The sequence below is a fragment of the Artemia franciscana genome, chromosome 9, assembly GCF_032884065.1.
Source record: "Artemia franciscana chromosome 9, ASM3288406v1, whole genome shotgun sequence".
Taxonomy (NCBI): Eukaryota; Metazoa; Arthropoda; class Branchiopoda; order Anostraca; family Artemiidae; genus Artemia; species Artemia franciscana.
Genome location: NC_088871.1, coordinates 25,375,762 through 25,399,075, shown reverse-complemented (window position 1 = coordinate 25,399,075; position 23,314 = coordinate 25,375,762). Strand labels below are relative to the sequence as shown.

General features: G+C 34.7%; 2 protein-coding genes across 3 annotated transcripts in view; one reads left to right on the top strand and one right to left on the bottom strand.

Annotated features, from left to right (window-relative positions):
• LOC136031193 (PHD finger protein 23B-like) overlaps positions 1-17,977 on the bottom strand; it is a 28,331-nt gene extending 10,354 nt beyond the window's left edge. The window contains exons 1-3 of one of the 2 annotated variants that reach the window (XM_065710550.1): positions 17,841-17,977; positions 10,428-10,486; positions 6,684-6,791 (exon numbers count right to left, since the gene is read on the bottom strand). In XM_065710550.1, coding sequence (XP_065566622.1) covers positions 6,684-6,791; positions 10,428-10,486; positions 17,841-17,847 — 174 coding nt within the window. In that variant the 5' untranslated portion in view covers positions 17,848-17,977. Of the gene's footprint in view, positions 1-6,683; positions 6,792-10,427; positions 10,487-17,831 lie in introns of both variants that reach the window. The other variant, XM_065710549.1, reaches the window with a different exon arrangement.
• Positions 17,978-18,184: 207 nt separating this feature from the next.
• Positions 18,185-23,314, top strand: part of LOC136031192 (tyrosine-protein kinase CSK-like) — a 48,839-nt gene continuing 43,709 nt past the window's right edge. Inside the window, exon 1 of the mRNA XM_065710548.1 lies at positions 18,185-18,446. Coding sequence (XP_065566620.1) covers positions 18,409-18,446 — 38 coding nt within the window. The 5' untranslated portion in view covers positions 18,185-18,408. The remainder of the gene's footprint in view (positions 18,447-23,314) is intronic.

Genomic DNA, 23,314 nt, shown 5'->3' with positions numbered 1-23,314 from the left:
ATATCGTAATCTAAACACGTCGTAACTCATCTACATTCCGCCTACCGCTACTATTTGATCAGATTTCAATCCCCTCATTCCTTGTCAACAGGTTTTGAATTCACTACCTTCTTCATACAGAAATGCCATTCGTTTGGGACTTTAAAAGGATTCTTAAGGATCATTTAATAAAGAATCAAATAGAGAACTTTTTTCCCTCTGAGGAATTGATATTCCCTGAGCTCTGTTCATGGTTTATGGTTGTCTTCTGTGCGCTTTGACTCCCAGGCCTCAGGTATCTTCTACTGTTCTCTTTTTTTTGTAGTTGTTGCTTATATTTTTTTTTGTATCCCCCTTGTATCCCTGGCCATGGAGCCTTTCGAGGGGGAATAAGTGCATTATAATTCCATTTTGAATTGTATTTTGTCTTCTTCTTCTTCTTATTCAGCGGACGGGCTTTTCAGTTGATACTATTTAGCCCTTTTCCTTTTGGCTCACTCTGTGAGATCGACAGAGCTATGGAGCTGGTTTGTCTTGTATGATTTGTATCTGCTCAGATTTCTTGGAGTATATCTTTTGATACCAGCAGTTGAATTATAAGAGAGTATATATTGATCTCTGTGCTCTGCGGGAGAGTATGGTCAGCAAGACTCTTGGCTGTTAGTGGAATTTTGTGGTGTTTGAAGCATTCTACCATTTTACGTCGCAGGGTATACTGTGCAGACGTCAGCATATTACATTCAAATAGGCAGTGATCTATTGTTTCATTCTTAAGATTACATGACCTGCAAAGGGGGGACGAGGGAACTTCGCCACTTGAATTAGGAATCTGATATGAAAATGCCTGAAAATTTAGCCCATTTGAACCTGACCGAATCCTATGATAAATCTTGGAAAGGTGCTTACTTGGGAAAGGTGATGGGGTAGGATTCTTATTAATTATCAGTACCTCTGTAAATCTCCAGCGGTAAATATCTCTAATGGGGATTGGTCTCCCACTTGGCTGGTCAATATTTAAAGCATTTTTGGCTATTTCATCTGCCTTATGGTTACCTATTATACCTGAGTGGCTTGGAATATACTGTATATGAGTTAAAATACCTTTTGAAGCAAAAATATCAATAATCCTAAGACAAAGAAATGTGTCAATATCCATCTTATTTTGAGAAGCTGACGAAAGAAGTTCTAGGCTTGACAAAGAATCAGAATATATTATAATATTATTAATATTAACTTTCATATATTCATTAACCATGAGGAAATCTAGTGCCATGATTATGGCGTTTATCTCGGCAGACATTACAGATGAATTATCTTGTAATCTCTCTCCTAAAGCGATATTATGGGTTGGGAAGAAAGCTCCGCTTGCCACTTTCTCATTCATTTTGGACCCATCTACAAAAATTTGGAAATAGTTTTTATAAGCAACATTATTTAGTTCGGCAAATTTTTTCTGAATAAAAGAAATGGGGGTAAGTTCTTTGGTCCACTTTGAGAAGTCAGTCTTTATTATGGGGGTTGACCAACTCCAAGGGGGGGTTTGGGGGAATGTGGGTGCAATAGATTTTACTGGCACTGGGAACTTCTTCTGGATATTTGCATATTCATTTGCAACGCCTCTAAACATAGATGGATTTCTTAACCAGTTATGCAGGGTATGAGAATCATTGGCTTCAATTTTTGTAAGGTACTTAATTAGTAGAGATCTTCTTCTTTCATTTATTGGTGATAGTCCACTCTCAGTAAGCAGAAACTTAGTTTTTGTTGGTTTCCTAAGACCAAATATAAGACGAATTATATCATTTTGTGTCGTTTCGATTTTTTGCATGTGGGTCTTAGCACAAGCACCATACACTATGAGGCCATAATCAATATGGGGTCTTATATATGATTTATAAAATTGGATTAGTGTTTTCTCATTACAGCCCCAAGGTGTGGCTAGTAGCCTTTTAATTATTCTTGTTTTTCTATAGCACTTTTTTATTGTATTTGTGATGTGGAGGTGGAAATTTAGTTTTTGGTCAAGTATGAGCCCTAGGTAATTAATTTGATTGTCCTCTGGGATAAGTATTCCATTTAATGTTAGCCTAGCATCATAATGATTTCGCTTATGGTGGAATTGGATAATTTTTGACTTTGTGGGTGCAGTAGGTAAAATGGACTTTTGGGAGAACTTTTCAAATTGGAAAAGTGCATTTTGCAACTTTGAATGCGTAATCTCGAAGGTATTGCCAGTTGCCCATAATACCAGATCGTCAGCGTACTGTAGATTGGTATGTGGGAGGTTCATGTCCCACAGAAAAAGTGAAAATAGGAGGCAGCTCAGGACTGCACCCTGTGGAAGGCCTTTGGTTATTGAAGTTTTGGGTGAAGAGGCTGAACCTACACAAACAATGAAACTTCGGTTTTCTATAAAGGATTTTATGAAGGATACAAGTTTGGGGGGTAGTCCAAGGTTTGTAAGTTTAACTAATAGAATCTGGTGGTCAACATTATCATAAGCACCTTCAAAATCTAGGAATGCAGCAGTTAAGACATTATTTTTTGATAGGGATTCATTTATTGCATTTGTTAACACTATGAAAGCATCTGTTGATGAGTGGTGTTTCCTGAAGCCAGTTTGAGTATGAGGTATCAGATTATTCTTCTCAACAAACCAAAGCAGCCGATGGTAAATCATTTTCTCCATTAATTTTCCCAGCACTGGGGTAATCATTATGGGTCTATATGACTGAGGGTCATGTTTAGGTTTATTTTTCTTTAAAATTGGTATGAGAGATGAACATTTCCAGATGTTAGGGAATGTGGATGTAGCCCATGCATGGTTATAGCAATTTAGGAGCTCCTGTTTGTACAAAGGGGAAAGATTCTTTATCCATATAGGGTGTATATTATCATAGCTACTTGTAGCATTGGCCTTGATATGCTGAATTGCATTATTCAATTCATGTATCGAGAAGGGATGGTTTATATATTCTGAACCTGGTCGGGGCTGGTAAATAGGATTTGTCATGATTTGTGTGGTGATATTTTGGTTTTTTGATGTTAGCTTTTTTGAGAAAAGGGAGGCAAATAATTTTGCCTTATCAGTGTCGTTATCATAGAGGGAATTCTCATGTATTAGTTCATACATAAGGGGGTTGGAGGATGTTTTTTTCCCACAGATTTTGCTTATAAGTCTATGTATTCTTGGCTCAGATGTTTCTCTGGAAAGATTATTTGCAAAATTATTCCAATAATTATATTTGGCATTAGTTATTGTTCTCTTGAGGTTAGCCTCTGCTTGTAATTTACTTAAATATGTGTCAGGGGATGGTTTTCTTAGGTATGCTCTCCTAGTTGCACTTTTTATTCTCCACATAATTTGGCAATCTTTTGTCCACCATGCTTTAGGGGTGTGTTTAGGGATGGTTTTCCTAGGTGAAGTTCTGGGGATAGCTTGATTAGCTGCATTTGTTAATATTGATGTCATAGCTTCAGCACACGTGTCAGCAGTTACAACTGAGGTATGAGATTTCTGGGTTAAACTTAGGACTTCTTCATTAAGCTTATTTCTAAACATGGTCCAATTTGCTTTGGTGTTGACATATTTAGGGATATGTGGGAGAATGTTGGCTGGTTCATTTAAAGAGGATACTATTGCAAAATGGTCAGTGCATAGATTTTCAATTTTCTTAATATAAATTTTATTTAGTATATTTATTGAAACAATTTGTAGGTCAATAGTTGAAAATTTACCACTTTTGGGGTTAAAATATGTATTTAGATTAGGAGGGGTAGCAATTGCTAAATCGGCATTATTTGAAATCAATCTTTCAATGAGCTTACCAGCTTTATTTGCTGGCTTATCCCCCCACAGAAGACTGTGGGCATTAAAATCCCCGCAGATGATTATGTTTTTTAGCATATTAGAATTAGTAATATAAGTGAAAAAATCCATGGCATCTGTAGTCTGGCCATTGGGGTTATAAAGACTTAATATGTATGTTTTTGTATTATTTATCCAAACATTGATGCCAATAACATCAACATCATTTGAAAAATCTGGGAAATTAATACCGCAGAATTTAATATTATTATTTAAAATTATAGCTACGCCACCTCCTTTTCTCTGAGAAGACCTATCCTTTCTCAGGATAGTATATCCTGGAAACTTTGTTTGTTGGTTATTAGTCAAATGGGTTTCTTGAAGGCAAGCAATATCAATGGAATTTTTATTCATAAAAGATAAAAGTTCATTTAACTTATTTTCTGAAAGTGATCTTACATTCCACTGAAGTATTGAAATATGCTGCTTTGTTGTTTTAATTTTCATTTTGCTGTGTATCAATCTTTAGCTTTGCTAGGAGCAGAGCAAGATCTTTTTTTGCTTGGATATGCATGTGATTGGGTAGGTACAACTTTGCCAATTCGCTTATTATTTTTGCTTTTTGTGGTTGTTTTAGGTTCATTGACTGTACTGCATTAGAATTTAGTATAAATAGGCACATGTTAGGTGTTAATTCATTTGGATATTCATCTGGCTTTTTGTTGATAATTTGATTAATACCCGTTAATACTTCTGATTCATTTCTACTCGGGAGAGGTGGCCATTCTGTTATTCTATCATTACTTGTAGAGCCTGGAAGGTTTGTCCAGGGTGAACCTCTCTTATAGGAATGTGAGCTTGGTTGCTTTGAGGAAGGAGTTTTATTGGGGGTGCTTGATGCTTTTGGTAGAATGGTTGGTCTGTGGGTGAGAGGGTTGGGTGGTTTCATAAAGTTTTTGGTCAGGTGTGATTGAGCTGCATTTGCTTCCATTGCTGCAAAAGGGTAAGGTATGTTTTTTTCTGTTGCTATTTGGAGTGTTAGTGCTCGTTTTTTATATACAGGGCATAAAGTTTTATTAGTAGAATCGTGGGGACCATTGCAGTTGATACATTTTGGCTGATTGTTTTTACAATTTATCATTCCAGTGGGGTGGGAGTTTTTACAAGAATTGCATTCATGTAATGTTTCACTGCATGTGTTTTTTGTGTGTCCTAGTCTTAGACATTTTTGGCATTGGATAGGTTTTGGCTTGTAGGGCTTGTGGGGTTTCCTTTGTCCAAATAGGAATATCTGATCCAGGTTATTATTTTCTTCTCTTAGTGTGAATAAGAAAGACTTGCTTAACTTTTGGCCATTGGCATCTGGTTTACCCAATTGGGTTACATCAGCTACTGGGATTGGGTTACCAGTTCTGTCAGAGAGTCCTTCTTTTAGATCCTGAATAGGAATTTCTGGAGGGATGTTATACACTACTATTTTAGTTGGGTTTTGGTTTGGGGACCAGAGAACAGATTTTATTGGTATGTTAAGAAGAGATTTTGAATTCTGTAATATGTCTGCTGATTTAGAATCTTGAAGGGCTATTAGCAGAGATCCATCACGGTTAATGTTTAATGAAAACATTGATTTTAACATTTTAAAGATTGCAACCCTCAAAAGAGCTACCTTTTTTATCTCAAAGGGGGTATCTGGAGTGATTTTTAAGTAAATTCCAAGGTTTTGTGAGGGGAATGTTGGATTATGGGAAGGGGTATTATTTTTGATTGGTGAAATCTTTTTCCTTTTTTTTGAGTTTCTTGATAGGACCTCTTGAAATTCATTTTCAGTCTCATCCTGTATTGTGACATACGCCCCGACTTCCACCATTGTATTATTCAATGACCCCTCATGTGAGCTTTGAGAAAGTTGACTTGACCAGCCAAGGGGTTGAATGTTTTCAGTGGTACTTGGGGTAGGGTCAGGGGGGATTTTTTTAGGTGGTGTTCTATGCATTGCCTATTGGAATAAGCTTTAATACAATCAAAAAAAAGAAGGGAAAAATTGATAATATAAAACCAGACTGTCTGCCACTCTTTCAAAGGGAGGACTTCACCATCCACAAAAAAACACTATAGTGTTGTCTAGAAGATGGTTTGGTATAAGATTGGTTCAACTGACTGCTGATAAATCTGGGTAAATATCACAAGAACTTTTGTTATAAATTTCTTTAAGCGTTGCTGTTGAACTCTTAACGCCCTAATGTATTGTATTGTATTGAATAATAATAAACTTCTTCTTCTTCTTCATGAGGAAAAAAAGACAATCACCTTCAATTTTTTTTGGATGATGAAAAATAGGACCATGCCATCAAAATCAATATAAAAAATGGCATTATAAGGTGCAGAGGGACATTTTCTTCAGACAAAATCAGTTTAATTTTTTGAAATGGAATTAAAACAGCTACATTCCATTTTCTCTGACATTGCTCAGTGCTTTCGGATTTCTAGGGGAAATATTCATATGAGACTGATTTGCTATTTTCTTCAAAGCATAAACCCAACAACAATAATCTGAGTTGGCGTGTGTATAGATAAATGTGGGAAAATGTATGTGATTAAGGTATTTTTCACTTTGTATTTTGTTTTAGTGTTTAAAAAAAATTATTTTATTTGTATTATCCTTGTTTTATATACATTTTTTTCGTATATATGGCCCTCTCGGCTTTTGAAATACACTGGTCTATCTACCTATAGTCAAAGAATGCTCTATTGCAAACATGAGGCAAACAAAAACCCATTATAACCATAAAAACATCAGTTCAAACCAATCAATATTTTCCTCAAATTATTTAGAAAGCAAACCACTAACCAAACCACCAGGAAATTTAAGTACAGTGAAAATATAACAGATACCTACCTCTCGTCGAATTGCTTCATAGTTTTCATAGTCCAATATGAACTTACAAAATAGAAGAAAATCTTCGGATGTACGAGGGCGCTTCATTGGGACAGTATTTTCAGTTACCTGAAACACCAAATGATGTGGTAAAATCACAACTACTAAACTAAATCTTAGAGATAAAATATAAACAGCCCTGTTCAGACCAAAGCTATTTCAACTGTTTTTGTATAGCCCTTGGGCTATTTTTTTAGGGCTTAGCAACCAAGTGACTTTCAACAACTTTTAGAGCTGTTCTACCACTTCATCACTATGTTACAAGCATTAAAGGCTTTTTCAATGAATGTGCCTTTAGACCACATTTTTTCTTTAAACCTATTATCCAACAGGGATAGACTAACAACATAGGTCCATAGTAACATAGTAATTCTGACTATGTTGGCATAGTCTGCATTAGTAATTCTGAGAGAATTAATTTCTTTGGGCACGATCTTTTTACCTGGAGTACTTTGGTCAAAAGGTCTGATCCTCAAGCTGAGGCATCAGGTTTTCCACTAGAAACTACCTTTCTGTTTATAGAGAAATTCGGAGTCAACAGTACTATTAAATCGTTCATACAATTGATAAAACTATCTAGAATCTGGTACAAAATAAGCAATCTCTGATGATGGATTTCAGGAAAAAACCACAAGAAATTTCAAAACAGGAAAAATATTTCCCAAATACAAACTTAGACACAGCATGGCTGGTCCCAATCCCCTACTTCCTGGCTGAAGGGCCATAAAACCGAGATCCACCCCGCCGATTTGAACTGTAAAACCTAGCATTGTTTCGTACTTTTCACTCATTAGGATGGCAATTTTAGTAGATGTCAAAAACCCTGTAATAGCTGAAAAAACGGTAAACATAAAAAATCTTGCAGAAACTCCCACCAAGTGCATTTTCTTGTCTCCTTAAAAAAAGCTATCTATATTGTTTCTTCAGATAGGCAGACGTTCTAACTACTAGCTGGAACAGGAATCACAATTCCCAATATATCTAGACTAGGAGAGTCCAGCTGAACTGGCTTTATCTTCAGCAATTCATTCCTATTGATATTACAGCCCCTTGCGTGATTCACTTCAAACAAGGTACGACATGCCTGTCTACCTTTCTGGAACGCCATAGCGATTATTTTCCGATGGATACTACAATCCTCTTGAAATCCCATAGAATTTTCTAAACATCATTGTCTTATTACCGACTTTTTGCACAAAACAACTTTGTTTTGTTTCTCATATGCTTGAGAAATGCGAAAATGTAGGGTCATTCATCCATTGGAGCTAATCAATTCCAAGAAAAATAACTAAATGATATCTAATGATGGAACCAAGGCAGCAAATAATAAGTATTAATGCTGAAAATAATCTGGGATTTTTTATTGACAATAAGGTTCATTTTAATTTACATTCCTAGTCTGTAGCAGCCAAGTCCAATCAAACACTTGGCCCACTAAAAAGGAAATCCTACCATAGATGACTAAGCTTCTGAATGGCTTCATTTGTCCAAAGTTAGAATTTGTCATGTGTATGGCTACTTCAGTCAAGGAATATGATTGATATATTTTATAATCCATGCGACAACAAACAATAAAATGTATAAGGGACTTGCAGCATCTGTAATACTCAGTCCAGCTCCGGAAACTTAAGTATCATTCCTTTCTTACCAATGCAAGCAAGGGGATCGTGCACAGGGCGTCATCATACTCACTGATTTGGGTCTACAGATTCGCGTTTATTGCTGGCAAATGTGATTTATGCCAATTTAAGGTAAATTATTCTAAAAAAAAACAAACACTTTGACAATAAAGCCAATGATCTTTCACACACCTTAAGCACTTTCAGATTTGATTCCAACTTCATTCTGCAACTCGTTTCCTTGCAAGCCTGCTTGAATGAAACTTCGAACTCAAAAGTAGAGATATGGCTTGAGTAAACGAAAGCTTAGAAAAACAATTTTCATATCAGCATGCAATCAAATTGCTTGCTCGTTGGTATTTGTCAACAGTTTCCATTGAATCAGGGCAATTTGTTACTGGTATGAACTTCACAGTTTTATTTCTAAATTACTAATTCAATAGCCCCCACCACCTTTTCCCCTTTGTGGTGAAAGAACAATGATACTGATGAAACATTGATTGCTGCCAATTGATTGTAATATCAGTTCTCCACAGTATAAACAAGGTCAACTTAGTCTCTCCTGTGATTAAAGCCCCAGAAACTAAACCTCTCCTCAAAAAGCCTAGTGGAGCAATCATTTCAATCATCTAGAGACTGGGGGTTTTACCTTGTCTATCTACCAAAGAAGTCACAAACTTCTGGCCACTTACTGATCAGAAAAAATAGTAGGAGATTACTTAATTGTATCACTTCTAGAGCCTAATACTGCACGTTGCAGAGGCTATTATCCAGATTATAAATAGTTTTGCTGTCGCAAGAACTGCTCCAGAGTTTTGCATTATGTCAGCAGAGTTTCAAGTCACATAATGGAAACCCAACTATGTAATACACTGGTGCAATGTAGATATCTTATTTTTGTTTACTGGAAATATACCTTCTCACCCCTAAAAACTCCAAATTACCACACGCATGGCTATACTGGTAATGAGTGTGGTACAACTTCAGCCAATTAAAAAAAACAACAACAAAAACACACCTTTCCTGTTCCAGTACATTTCTGTATATGTCTGAATTTTAGGAAACATCAAAGATTAAACCACAGCAAAAAGAATACTCATCCAACACACAACCACTATCATTTTTAAAATGTTTCATATATTATCTGACCAATCATGAGACACTTGCTGATCAACTTTTCTATTAAAAAAAAAAACAAAAAAAAAAAAACAATCTAAACAATCAACACGACACTTAATATATATATTCAAAAAAAATGTCCATAATTACCAGAAGCTTACTAAGTTTTACTGTGAAATGAGAAATCAAACTGAACTGGCATGGATTAATCTCTGTGCTTTGAAATATATTAGTCTCTTCAAGTCAATTTACTACCAAATGATTTGTAAATCCAATGGTTTCAGACACACATATTTGGGGCAAGGGGTCCAACATTGTCAACTCATCAAAAAAAGTGGGTAAAGATCAGGCTTGTGGTGAATTTTGACATGTTTCCCTTCCACAGGTATATAGCCTGTAGATTCAAATCTTAGGAGAAGTGACATTAATCAAAGGAGAGAGGAGGTAAAACCGAAAATAAAGAAGTACATAATAGGCCAAAATTCTTCTGGAAAAGGAGAGGTTCGTTGGACTGTTTTGGGAATAGACTCTGACTCTACTTTCTTGTAGGTAGAAGCATATGTTTGCACCTATACTATAAAAGTACCCGCAAAAAAGGAGAGGGTATTCCTCAAGACTGGTCTGAAAGACCCCTTGTCAACATCTGAAAATGCAGGTCTAACCATACTCTGGACCTTTTGCAATGGATATCTTTCCAAGAGATAGGACCTTTGTGCAACTATGATGGAAATTAAAGAACAACACTAAAACTTAATGCAAGCAAGATTTCATACATAAAAACTAACAATGATACACTTCAGTCCCTCTTTCCTCCCCTAGAAACAGTATAGAAAGTTTAAAATTGGAAAACAATAGAGAAAAATACCACTTGTATAGACTTATTACTCAACCCCAAACAAACTATGAAAACAAGTGCATATGAAAATATTTTTAGTTTTGGGAAACTACTATATTGCTATACAATTACCTTATCATCCATATTCCTAGAAGGAGTCTTCATATCTGCTGTTCCAAAGTTATTTATCACTGCAAAAAATAAAATAAAAATATTAATGAGAACCACAAGAAAAGAAGGAAATCTAAAAAAAGAACAAAAGAACTTCAATAAAGAAGACAGAGAATATACAATACATATCTAGAACCACAGCACTTCCTTATCTTTGTTGATTGGTCAAAATGGATAAAAGTTACTCCCATGGCTTATTTCCCATCTCTGGGCATAGGATGTAGGGTATGAATATTAATAGCTTAATCATAACACCTATTAAATTAACCCCACAAATACAGTCCTTGATTAGATCATTGGATACATAGCTTGTAGCCCTAAAACCAACAAGAGCTACGAGCTCATATGGCATAAGCTCTAGCAAAATTCTAAGAGTCAATAGATTGATTTAAAAAGAAAATCAGAGGCTTAATGCCAGTCAGGATTTAAAATAAGGGCTCTGAGACACGAGATCCTTCTAAATATCAAAATTCATAAAGATCCAATGACCCACTCATAAGCTCTGAGACGCAATATCCTTCTATATATCAAATTTATTAAGATCCAATCACCCATTTGTAAGTTAAAAATACCTCATTTTTTCGAATTTTTCCAAATTAACTGTCTCCCCACTATCCCATATGGTTGAATTGGGGAAACGACTGTTTCTAATTTAATCTGGTCTGATCCCTGATACGCCTGCCAAATTTCATCATCCTAGCTTATCTGGAAGTGCCTAAACTAGCAAAACTGGGACAGACAGACAGACGGACAGACTGACAGAATTTGTGATTGCTATATGTCACTTGGTAAATACCAACTGCCATAAAAAGACAGATGTCCATACTGATTCTAAATGTACTCTTAAGCTCAAAGCTTCTGGTCTCTAAACTAAACAATATATATATATATATATATATATATATATATATATATATATATATATATCATGTCTTAAAAAGGGACGTGTCATAAACCCAAATATTAATGTTTATGCTACATGATAGTAGAGAACAAAATATTTAGATGAGAGTGCAGTAGATAGTGCTGTGGTCTGACATATTGAACAGAAGAGGTAAGAAGCTACAGTATCAGTTATTAAAATTACTCTGTCATTTATGAGCATTATCGTTATATATCCAAATATATTGCATGCTTATATATATATTATATATATATAGGGTTGAGGCCTCATTCAAGTGCTGGTCTATATTAATCACTAATTTAGGAAAACAGTCTTCCTTTTCTCCTTCTGTCTCTTTTTTTTTTTTTTTTTTTTTTTTTTTTTTTTTTTTTTTTTTTTTTTTTTTTTGTGTGTGTGTGTTTGTGCTGTAGCATTGGTGATTTCTCTTTTCATGATATATATATATATATATATATATATATATATATATATATATATATATATATATATATATATATATATATATATATATATTTACCATGTTTCACACTATGCTTCTCTTGGAATCAAAAGTTTTACCAGAAAGATAAACTCTAAACTATTGAGTTTTTTCCTACCTTGGCAAGTTTTTGGATTACTGAATTAAACTTCTAAGAATTGATTCAAGGACCAAATCAGGCCCTAGAAAGGTGGTTGTCTTAATTAAAAAAAAAACAAAAAAAAACAAACAAACAAACAATAATCCACTTTACTTTTGACTGCATAAGTTCCCAGGATTTCAGCTTTCAGACTATACACAGAGAGAAAGAGTGAAAGATTGAGGCTGGACATAAAAAAAAAAAAAAAATCTGGTGGTTGTCTTAGGCAACAACTTTTTATTTAGTTGTCTTAGGCAACAACTTTTTATTTATAGACAAGCATCAAGACTGTAGATCCGATTCTAAACGTGATATTCACCAAAAATAATTTTCCTTGAAGTTCATGCAAAGACACTACCTTAGAAGTAGGTACTAAAAAAACTATCCTGGATGGTTTCCCCAATTAAGGAATGATTCTCAGGCGAAATTAGGGCTGGTAAGGTGCTTCGTGGAATCTACAATGTCTACCTATCTCCTGCAAGGAACTTTCTTTTTGTTCAAATAACAAATATTGTTCTAGAAAGACTGCATAAAAAATATCAGAAATGAACTTAGGCTTCACCTTAAAAATGGACCTTGAAAGGTGTTTTTAACCTCTGACACACACTCTTCCTCAGCTTTGTGACAAAAGGCTTCAAGCTTTCAGAATCTAGATAACAACTCCTGTTGTTACACAGTACATCTTCTGAACTGCACACTATAATAGCATAATTCTTACTTTATTCTAGCAAAAAAAATTCAATTTATATGATTACCCAGTTACTTCAAGATCAGCTGTGCTCCATGGCTACCAAAAGCTACTTTGAAAAATGTAACGAATTTTATAAATCGCATACTAATTATAATGAATCCTATCTTACAAAGTTGCTGAGCTATGTGAATGGAACTTTCAAAAATGTATGAACATCCACAATTAATACTAAGCAAGGTGTTTTCTTACCCATACCACACCTATACTTGTAAGGTTTGAAGTATTTTGTGATGGCAGATGGGCTACTGTTTTTTATTTTGAGAAAATTCTAAGGTGGCTTATGCCTATGGCTTAGAACCTGTTTTTTTTTGTTCCATAGAATTCTATGTGTGTGGGTTTTAACTAACTTAAAAAGTAAATGAGCACAATGAATGAAAATTCATGAAAGGACCTGGAATCTAATATTTACCCTAGGAAGATCTTTTCAAGTATCTATACATCCTCTAAAGGACCACAGCCTGAGACAAACTTTGTGCACAACAATATAAGTTAAATATTCAAAAATAGATCCGTAGTAAACTTGGAGGTTGCTGAATCCTCAACCCAAGAAGTAATAAGCAACTTGAAAAGAAAACCATTCTGATAGGAGTCATCATGGATGATAACAAGGATAGAAATTCTTAACTGGCTCCTATTTGCAAATGTATATTTGTAATAATAATAATGATTATGAACCCTCTATACACTTAAAAATACAATTAGAGGAGCATGGAAAAGAAATAAACATAATTAAAAACACTTATCATTACAAACACTAAAAAATACACTAACAATGACTCACAAACAGTTAATGTACCCCAACAGAAAATCTACAACTGAATCAGATTGCTGTCTGAATCTGGCTTCTAAAACATCCATCTTATCACATATCTCAAAAACTCTGTAGCATTTGGAAATATGACTGTTACAAGACCAAATAGGAACATGAAGAAAATACTTACAAAATTTGAAAAACACAAACCAGACTTGTTGACATTCTGAAGAAGTAAAAACTTCCATAATGGCACCAGAAAAAATACATGGGGAGCAAAAAACAAGATATAAAGCCAACCAAGCGTTTTTTTTTTTGTCAAATTGACCTTTAACTCTATAGACATCCATAGGACTTTCTCAGCATTTTTATTGTTGTTGACCTTATTGCTCAAATCAAGGTCCCAAATGCAAGTCCAAGGTACTTGAGAGACTCACTGGCCAAAATTAAATCTGGGCTGACCAGAATTTTTGAATTGGGTGGGTGATGACAACCAAAAACAAGAAATTCAGTTTTAGCAGAAGCAACTGACAGCCTAATGTCCAACAATCCAGCATAAAGGCTGTTCACAGCAGCCTGGAGTGATTTCAAATTATCAGACAGCAGAAGTGTGTCATCTCCATACAAAAGGTGACTTGCATCAATTGATGGCTTGATGAGAAAATGCAGTATTCTGCAGTTTGCACAGTGGATGGCATTATTAAATATTGCAGGACTTAACACTGAGCCCTGTTTTGCTCCACAATACATGAGAATTTGACTGCTATAAATATTTTGATGCAAACATGTATAGAAGAATGTTGGCACCATTGCCACAGAGAAGCACAAATGAATGAGTTTACCCCACTCCTCAAAAGTGCTAAAATAGCTTGGGAGTGTAGGATTGAATCAAATGCTTTAGAAATATCTACTACACAAACATATAAAGGTTCCTTCATTCTTTTATACCTCTCCAAAATAGACACAAAAACTGCATGTGCATTCCCTGTTGCACCTGTTCCTCTGAATAGATGTGATCACATCACATCTATTCAAGATTTTTAAAAGAAGAATTTTTTTAAATAATTCTGCAATAACTGAACAAACTGTAATTGGACAACAAAAGTCACAAGATTGAGGGTTCTTATACTTTTTTTGGGACACAAGTCACAATGCCCTTGCATAGTACAATCAATACAATTTTTCTATGCAATACAAGCTTGGAAAATTAATGAAATATACTCAACAAGTTTTGTGGTGCCATAAATTAAATGTTCAGGTTGAAGTCCAACAGAATCAGGAGCTTTGCTGTTTTTAAGGAGACGAATTGGTGTAAGAACTGATGATGGCATAATAGAAACAAGATTTCACATATGATCTAGTTGAGAAAAATGGTGAAAGAGGTTCTGCCAAAAAGTGGTGTCCAGTGGTGGGGGGCTATCAGAGAATAAAAAGGAGAAGTGTTTTTCACAGGTATTTACCTCAAAAGGGTTAGAATGTGAACAAGACAATGAAGTGAACTTTGATAATTTGCTCCATAGTAGCTGTGGATGATTTGGATATAACAAAACAGAATAGATACTTGCCTTCTTTTGAAGAGCAGCACAGCTTTCTGGTATTCTTATTTAGTCAATCTAAGGATCCTAAAAATTAAACTAGATTTGGGATGATCACAATCCACCCAGATCTTAAACCAAAACTTCTGATGGTTCTTTGCAAGTTGTAGTTCTGGGTCATTGCTCTGGTCCTTTTTCTGTGTACCAACCCTAATCCTCTCAGATGGTACTACTGTTAAGGCAGCTACTTTGAATGAGTGATCTCAGTCAGATAGCAATCTAAATCAAGGCTTCTGCCCTTAAGCATTGTAGAAAGAAGGTGAAAAGGAATTTTGATTTTAGACATCATAAAATCCCAAATGCTTTGATATAGTGGTATATCCCAATGCATCTTGTGTATTATACTGCCAACACTCAAGTTTATCCTATGTAAAACTCAACAACAACAACCAATTTTTATTACAAAAAACAGCTGCTATGCTTATGACATATAAGCTTAGTTCACAAGAAACCCCCTAGTTCATTTGTCAATTTCCCAAAATATTGTCAATGACAGGAGGGTACATTCAAAGAAGCTGTTCAAGCCATTTGAGAATGAGAATAGTCTCTCAAATAAAACAGTCTCAGCACCCAATACTGAATTTTCTAGGAAGTCAGTGGATGTTGAATGGAATTGTGTTCCCTGGAAGTACTAGTGATATGCATTTAATGTTTAATCATAATGCATAAGCATCAGATATACATTTACAAATGTTTCAGAAACAGTGTTTTTTGTGGGTTGAGAAAAATTTTTTGTTGATCTTCTAAACTTAGTAATTTCAAATTGTAAATATCATGATCTTTTTAAATCTGACAGCTCTGTGTCATATCAATTCAAATGATATTTTATTATAAAAATTACTTTAAAACATGGATAGCAAAACAAAAATGTGATTAAAATGTGATTAACTTGCTGCATACTATTACTTATATGGTAATATAAGTAACTCTACTTAAGAATTTAACCACTTTTAATATTTTTTGTTTTGTTTTTGATCTTTAGCCTAGAGCTATATCTAGGAAAAATAGGAGAGGGGGAGGGAATCAATCTTTATAAGCATAACTAAAAACATTATTAAGAACATAAAATTAGAAATCATATAGTGCTAATCTTTTGATTTTAGAGAGTTTCTTTCATGAAAACCCCTCTCCACTGGTGTTACTGAATCTTTTGTAAGCATGCAAATGAGGTTCAGAATCTTGGGTATGTAACAGTTTTAGATAGTTAGAATTGGCAGATCTTTTGGACTGGGTTTGTAAGGATTGGCTAGATACTATACAGCCTAGAGAGGCCTTTTTTATATTTAAACCTCAAAAAGAAGTTACTCTATTAGAAGGAGCTGCCAAGAAGGAAACAGGCCCAGAAAACAATTCTTACTTCATAATATGAAGAATAATGATACTTATGTATTATATTGCCAACTCTCAAGAAGTGAAGTTAGGTTAACCCAAATAGAAATGGCAAAACATGATGAAAATGTAATGCTTGAGAAGCAAATTTGGGTTATATATTTGCAAATTAGGGGTGAGGGGTAACCTAACCCCCTCATTAACATGCAAATATAAAGCCCAACTTATATAATCCTAATGTATTCTGTCACCTCCCACTTGTTTTCTACAAAGTGCAAGTTAATTTTTTCTTAATACAGGCAGATAAAACCAGTTTATTCTTGTGTTTTATACAGCATTAACTTGAGTGCTGGTGGTATAATACATAAGTAGGTTACCAGAATATTTGTTGTTTACAGATTTATGTATTCCCTTAGTGTTTTTTGATTTTATCAGGATTGATCCAATTAACAGGTAGAAAGGTTGGAGCAAGAGTGATACATGGAAAAATGCTTAATTAGAATTATTCTGTACATTATGAAGAAAGAATTGTTTTCTTACATGATTCCTTCTCAACTTTAGGATCATACTGTTACTCTTAAATCCTCACTTATTTAAATACAACCATTCAGCTCTATAACACTTGCCTTAAATAGAACGCATCCAAAATTTAGAACGTAGGATTTAGAATTCTTTATTTTAACTTAAGTTATTTCTTTTAGGCTGTTGTTAAAATATTTGAGCTTACTGTCAGCTATATATAAAAAACAGAGACCTGGAAAAATCCATTGGTGAAATAATCCACTTTCTAGGCTATATGATCAACTGTATATTTGTTCAAATATTTCAGTGGTGAATAGCTGACAAGCTAGATTAAGCAACAGGAGACAGTAGTTTTCTAGAATTTTTTGTAACTAGCCTATTTCCTCTTGGTATACAATGAGAGCAATTTATCATTTATAAGATATTCAAATGGAATTGTCAAAAACAAATAGTAGCCAAGACTACATCTGGAGAGAGTAGCTTACAAAATGACAGATGAAGTGGCATGTTCAACTTCTAGGCAACTCTGTAAAACAATGAAAAAAAAAATACCTGAATTTACTATTCAAATACTTGTCTAGAGCTCAAATGCATTCCTGAAAGTTTCTGTCATCTAGCTCAGCAACTTCGCTAGGCCTATTTGAATTAAGGCTTGCATAAAGCAAGGTTACTAAGCCTGCAATTTTTATCAGAAGACCAACCCTAAATTCAGAATGTATTAAAACTCCATAATCTACATGGACAAGGTTCCAACTTATAAGGATGCCATAGCCATGTTACCAAATTGAGATCTAAGCATATTGCAAGACTTGGTAACTAAACTAGCTTAAATCCTACTGAAAATAACACTAAAAATTATAAATCACTTCATGAAAGTTCTGATAAACGATACAAACCTAAATTACCTTGCATATTCGAAAATTCACAAACCCTGAAAAACCATTCACATCACAACTAAAAAAAATACGAATTTTTGCTTTCTTTCAGTTTGATGAAACTGATGGCAGCAGTAAGACCACTGAAAACAATTGAGACAACCGGATCGAGTCTGCTTTGAGATATATAAAATAAAATTTTATTTTATAATTTCTTTGTGACTAGATGATTTCAAAAAAAGGAACATTTTCAAGCTATTTTGAATTTCATCAGGATATACTTTGGATGTATTTGTTATTTCGTGCCAGGAAATAAAAATGCAAGTGCAATTATCTATATAGACCTACTGAATTTTAAAATTTCAGAGCACAACAGCAACTAAGAAGAAGAAGAAAATTCGAATTTTGCTTTGAAATAAAAGAATTACTTTAAGCATAATTTGACCTAGCCTAACCCTTCTAAGGCGTTTTGTACTATCACATGATTATAATAAATACCAATAATTTTTCTTAGCTTCAAATGGTAAAGTGGCTGTTGTGTTTATTCCCAGCTTCTCACAAGCACTGTGGCTTGGTTAAATTTTACTGATGTCTAAAGATGGAAATGAAGCAGGAAGTGAAATTACATGGAATGCCGTGAGTAATAATTTTAAAGCCAATTTCAAAAAGTGGTAACACTAGATGAAACTTGCTCTTCTGAAAGAGTCACTGGTAAATTTTTGGATTAACTCACTAATGAGACAGATCAGAAAGAGACCTAGCTTATGGCCTACCTTTGGAACCACAAATTTATCCCAAATCCAAATATAATATCTGTTTATGTCTAAGATGTCTACCCTCCCTCCTAATCTGCAAATATAGCCTAGCCCATGAATTATGTAGGCTGTTTACAATGACTTTTCTAGTACTTTTACATGCTATTACATTAAGTTGAAGATACAAAATACCTTACAGAGAATTCAGCACATAGGCTATGCAACTTAGGGGTGAGCAACTTTTGACTACTGAAGTCATTGGTCTTTTATATAGCCTGCTAAGCAACAAATATTGTCATTTACTCTTATATAGAAAGTACTGTAAAGTCAAACAAAAGATAATATTATGTTTCCAATAAACATGGTGAATTATAAAAAGTTTTCTCTATGACTTTTAAATATCCAATTATTATAGATAAGTTTGATTAAAGAAGACTGGTTTTCTCCTTTAATTTATATGAGCTACTAAAGTGTCATATAGAAAAAAAAACTATACTACCCCAGTGATTCATAGATAAAACAACAAAAAGTTATGCAGGTGGCTTTCATGTATAGAGCTACTTAAATAAAGTAAGAGATGCATTCACCTTGTATTATAATAGAGTAGTCTAAATATAATCATACATATTATTTTTGGTAAAATTCTAGTTAATTGACTTCTTGCTATCTCAGAAAGGGTTGAAGTTAGGAAAATGAAACTTTTAGGGATTAATCTAAAGACTAAAGTATGTCCTGGGAAGGTATTTTGAAGCCACTACCTCCACTCCTTCTCCCTGTAGAGGATCTGACCTTTAAAGATATGTGTGTTATAAAAGTGAAACCTTGCATAATAGATCTTTTGCTTAATTGAAGTACAACAAAATTATTTTCAGCTTCATAACTTTGCTCAATTCCATTTTATAAGGTTTTAAAGATATACAAATACATTTCCTAAATTAAAAAAAAGAAGATTGATATGGCTCAAAATTCTACTCAAATAACAGGAATTGCAATTTCAGACCTAAAGGTAAAGAAAAAGCAACTAGTAACTGAAAACTAAGCTAAAACACTGTTTTGTCAAAATTTGAATAGGTATAGACCTGTCATGTAGGCAGATGTCAGGGCCCTCTAGAGGGAGAATGAGTGGAGGTGGGTACTTTAAAATACCTTCTTGGTACATACTTTAGCCTGTAGACCCATCCCTGAAAGTTTCATTTCCTAACCTAAACCCTTTCCAAGATAGTATAAAGTCAATAAACTAGAATTTTACCTTATTTTTTAATGTATCATTCTGTTACAAAGCAAAATGAATAAAGTCTTACAGACAACTTTTTGGTAATAGAAATTTTGGTAAAATTCAAGTTGATTGACTTTTTGGCTATCTTGGAAAGGGGATAGGTTAGGAAAATGAAACTCTCAGGGATGGGTCTAAAGGCTTAAGTATGTCCCTGGAAGGTATTTTGAAGTACCTATCTCCACTCCTCCTCCCTCTAGAGGGCCTGGAAATTCACCTACATGACAGGTCTATAACTATTGAAATTTTGACAAACAACATTTTACCTTAACATTTTTCAGTTACCAGTTGTCTTTTTTTCAAAATTTAGGAAATGTATTTTCATATCTTTAAAACCTTATAAATTGGGATTAAGCAAAGCTGTGAAGCTGAAAACAATTTCATTGAAGCAGAATATCTATTTTGAAAGGTTTCACTTTTATTACACACATATTTTTTATGGTCATCAAATGTCAGGATTCTCCAGAGGGAGAGTGAGTGGAGGTAGGTACTTCAAAATACCTTCCCAGGACATGCTTTAGCCTTTAGACTCATACCTGAAAGTTTAATTTTCCTAGCCTAACCCCTTTCTGAGATAGCCAAAAGTCAATCAACTAGAATTTTACCAATTTTTTTTAAAATTATATCTGCCTATTATCAATTACTACTATTTAGAATGCAGTGCAAGATTTGCTGCTCTTCTGAGAAAATTCATTAACCATATTCACACCACTGATAGGGTAGCTGATCCACTGACAGTACTTGAGATTAGAACTTCCTCTTCAGGGCCTTTGAAGGCCCTCACCTCTTTGTTCAAGAGAAATTTCTACTGTACTAAATAGCTGACCACAAGTTGAAGTGGAGGGACCAGGAGTTAGACAAATTTATTGATTAGACAAAATCAATTCTCAGGAGACATGATAAAATACCTTATGTCAGCCACTAGACCAAAAGACAGCTGCCCCCTCATCTGACAAGTTTGGCAAAACACACACTATGCCAGTCAAAGATAAGGAAAAAGACCTTTTGACATCATCATTGATGATGAGCTCAAATTTCACCTCCAAACCAACACAGCAGCCAACAAATCTAATGGGGTACTTTCCTTGTCCAATGATCCTCCAAGTACTTCAGCAGGAAGATGCTCACCCATCTGTACAAAACTCTAGTCCAGCCAATCATCAAGTATGGAAACATAGCCTGGGGGCCATCCTACAGTGGGGACTACACAGCTGTGAAAAAGGTTCAACATAGAGCAACCAGAATGATGCCAGGCCTAAAATGGAAGCCATACAAAGACTGCCTGAAAACTCTTGAGCTGCCAAGTCTGTCTTACAGATGTAAGCAAGGAGACACCATCCAGATGTTCAAGATGAAAGCCAAAATAGAAAATCTGCCCTTTGGAATGTCCTTCAGGAAAAAAGCCAGAAAACATGCCCATGCAATCTTTTTCTTAGCATGAGCAGTCAACACATGGAACAACCTGCCTGAACAGGCCATCCAAGCACCAAACACCAATATCTTCAAAAACAGACTTAACAACTCGTGGGAGAAACACAACAACAAATTCAATGCATTTGCTGAGTGGTCAACATAACTTAAAGATCAACCAACTACAAACCCAACATGCAAACAGAGGACATCAAACAGGCCAGGCAACTGCCAGATAGTGCTGAACAACTGGTGAGAGACCACCTTACAAAAGTACAGCTGTCCCCATGAGATTGTCTCTTGGGAAGCAAAAGTCAAACTTGTTTTTCACATTTTCTTTTGAAAGCAAAACATAGCTACTATTATTAGATTGCTGGGACCTTTTGTGAGGCCCTGACAGAGGAGAGCAACATTTAGGGTAGGAAGGAATTCTCCCTGAATAGTCTTACTGTAGTAGAAAAAATTTGGCAGTACAGAGCAAAGGTCATGCATCAGTTCATGTTCTTCATCATCTAGAACATGGTAAAGTTTCCAATTTTACCCAAAACACTTGTCTGAAGGCCTTTGTATTGAATAATACTTTGTATCATACTATATATTGTATTCCATCTTGTGAGAAAACATTGTTCTAGGTACCTCCATTGTTCATATGTTGGTAGCATAGGGGGCAGATGATCAACAACCTGCACAATGGGCAACTGAGAATCAGAATCAAGAACCTCATCTAAATCACAAAATCTTTTAAGGAATTTATTGCTATTTTGAATTATTTTGAGAAGGCTGTTAGGAAGACAAAGAATTTAGTTCCTCCATTTTGTAATTGCTTCCATACATATACATATAAAAAAGCATTTTGGGTGGGGAAGAGGGGGGTTGTTACTTATAACAATTTATCAATTTACTTTCAGGCCTTTGTAGAATAGCTGCATTTTTGCATATGGTCAAAAATTTCAATGAATAAGATATTTGAGGAATATCATGGCTAGTCAAAATTCATTTTAATTATAAAATGACACATCCAGCTCCAAAAATTGTAGGGAGGTATATGGACTAACAACAAGTCCTTTCACCTCTTTGACTTCTCCAGAAAAACTAGCTACTGGAAGCACTATTCTTCTCCAGTCTGCAAACAATGGATATATACAATTATGAACAATAATACACTGTTATTGATTGTGGGAAGTGCGAGTACCTGAGCTACCTGTCCCCAGCAGTTTAAGGCACTAGGCCGGCCAGTACCAATACGGCTCTTTCTACTCATTCCTGCTCTCTTCTGCACAATCAAAAACTATGGATAAATCGCGTTCCTTTAAAAATAGACTTCTTCAAGCTTTAATCTTTATTAAACAATATTTCTCTTCTCTAAGGTATCAATTGCTGCCTTAAATATCTTACAATCAATTTCCCATGGCAGGTTAGAAGCCAGGATAGCTGTATAAGTATTTGGAATCTTAGCCAAGGAGCAGAAACGCTTAAGAGCAACAGTCTCCTCACTCTGAGCCTGACAGTCAAATAAAATATGCTGGATTGTTTCCTCTGCTGAAAAGCAGATTCAGCATAAAGGGGAATGATGTAGCTTCCAATTAAATAACAAGCTATTTAGAAGTAGGGCACCTGATTTCAGCTGGTAATATAGCACTGTATTTAATCTTGTATGAAATGGAGATAAAATTAATTTACTGTGATTAACCTTGGATCTTTGCCTGATAATATCTCGTGAATTGAGGTCAGAGGAAGGACTAGGAAATAACATGGAAGCCTTTGCTGCTAGAGAATCAGCCATATCATTATATTTTATGCCTTTATGACTAGGAACATGTTGAAATTAAACTTCATTTTCTTTGATCTTAAGATTAAGAAGCTGTCTTCTAATATGATATAAATCTTTGTCAGTAGCAATTCTATTAATATTTTGGATCAGTAGTAATGCTGATTTAGAGTTGGAGGGACAGAGTATATTTTCAGATTCCATGTTATAATTTATAAGTGCATCCAAGGCCAGGTGGATGGCACATAATTCAGCAGACAAGATGGAACATCCCAATGGGAGAGGAGAATAAATGTTC